The 1,397-nt window shown below is 34.0% G+C and overlaps 1 protein-coding gene across 1 annotated transcript in view; it reads right to left on the minus strand.

The window, feature by feature from the left end:
• The window catches only part of LOC119588585, a gene marked incomplete at its 5' end in the record, with an annotated part of 260,597 nt that extends 259,871 nt beyond the window's left edge, over nucleotides 1-726 (minus strand). The window contains 2 exon segments of the mRNA XM_037937226.1: nucleotides 383-486; nucleotides 571-726. Of these exon segments, the coding sequence (XP_037793154.1) occupies nucleotides 383-486; nucleotides 571-718 (252 nt within the window).
• Nucleotides 727-1,397: the final 671 nt, after the last annotated feature.

Raw genomic sequence — 1,397 nt, forward strand, 5'->3', positions numbered from 1 at the left:
AAAAGTTTTTAAATTGAATAATTACATTCCTTGCAAAAATTTCCCCTATTTCAAAGGGGGCCTTCGGGACCCGGGAAAAAAAGGTGGGGTGTGGGTGGATTCTGCACAGCTACGACATGCAATTTCCGAACAAGATTTCAGAAAGATTTCTTCCCCGCCCTTTTTTGGGGGAGAACCCCCAAATTAAAATCAAATTTAATATTTTTCCTTTTTAAAAATTTTTTTGATTTTTATGACATTCCTTTTTTTAAAAAATTTAAAATTTTAAATTATTCCAATTCTTAACAGAAGTTAAGCTGTTTATTCATCCAATCAGACCTACTGGATATCACTGCAACACTCCTGAATATCTTACTTAAAATATTATAAACTCAAGACTCACATCTAAAGCCTCTGATATCTCCTCTGCATCTGCTGCAGACTTTGATGATTTCTCAAGCTTTTCCTGTAACTGGTTGAGCCACTCTGTTTCCTCACCACACAGCTCTGAAATTAATATACAGTAGTATATACCTACATGTATGATTTTATGAACAATATTTAAATACAAAAAAATGAAATGTTACTTACTCTTAAAGTCATCATACTGTTCTGAAGCTGTAGATAAGACCCTGTGACGAGAATCCACTTGAGTTACAACATCTGTCCATCTACCATTCAGCTGTGTGAACTGACGGGCAAGCTCTTCATGGGTGGCAGCAGCATCATGCTGCAGCATCTCGTTGCCTGTGAGTTTATCTCGTATTAGCACTTTTACTTTCAAACATATTCCTAGTCCTTTTTTCCCTCTTTCAAAAAAACTTTTTGAGCTTTGAAGTATCTCAAGGCCTCATAATAATATCCTGGTATTTCAAGACTTCATCCTTTCTCTTTCTAATGAAATACAAAACTTAACTGTATCCCACCCGGAAACTATGCAAAATTCTTATATAAATTTCCCCAAAGCCCGTAACTATTTCACAAAAAAATAGCAATGTTTTCAGATATCTAATTACCGGTTTATTTCACCCCTGAAATCTTTACTGGTTCATTATTTTTTCACGAATTTAGAAAAAATCAATTTCTGCACTTAGTTTTGATGAGTCCCCCACGGACCAAAAAAAGGGGGCTTTTTGGTCCATCTCATCCAGCCAAGTATTTAATGCTTGAATGTCTTCATGGACCTAAAACAGATTCAAGACATTTCATATTGTTTTCCAATTTTAGCAAAATATAATTCATTTCCGACCTTTTTTTCCGATTGTCATAAAAAGAAGTCCTCAATATTGTAAAGTTCAGTTTTAATTTACAAATCCTGTTTTTTCACTTTTTAAAACTTTATATTTCACCTAATACTTTTTAAAACTTCATATTTTACCTAATACTCAGTAATCCTGTTTGACCCATTGAGGCCAGCA

This window comes from Penaeus monodon, chromosome 24 (genome assembly GCF_015228065.2).
Source record: "Penaeus monodon isolate SGIC_2016 chromosome 24, NSTDA_Pmon_1, whole genome shotgun sequence".
Lineage (NCBI taxonomy): Eukaryota > Metazoa > Arthropoda > Malacostraca > Decapoda > Penaeidae > Penaeus > Penaeus monodon.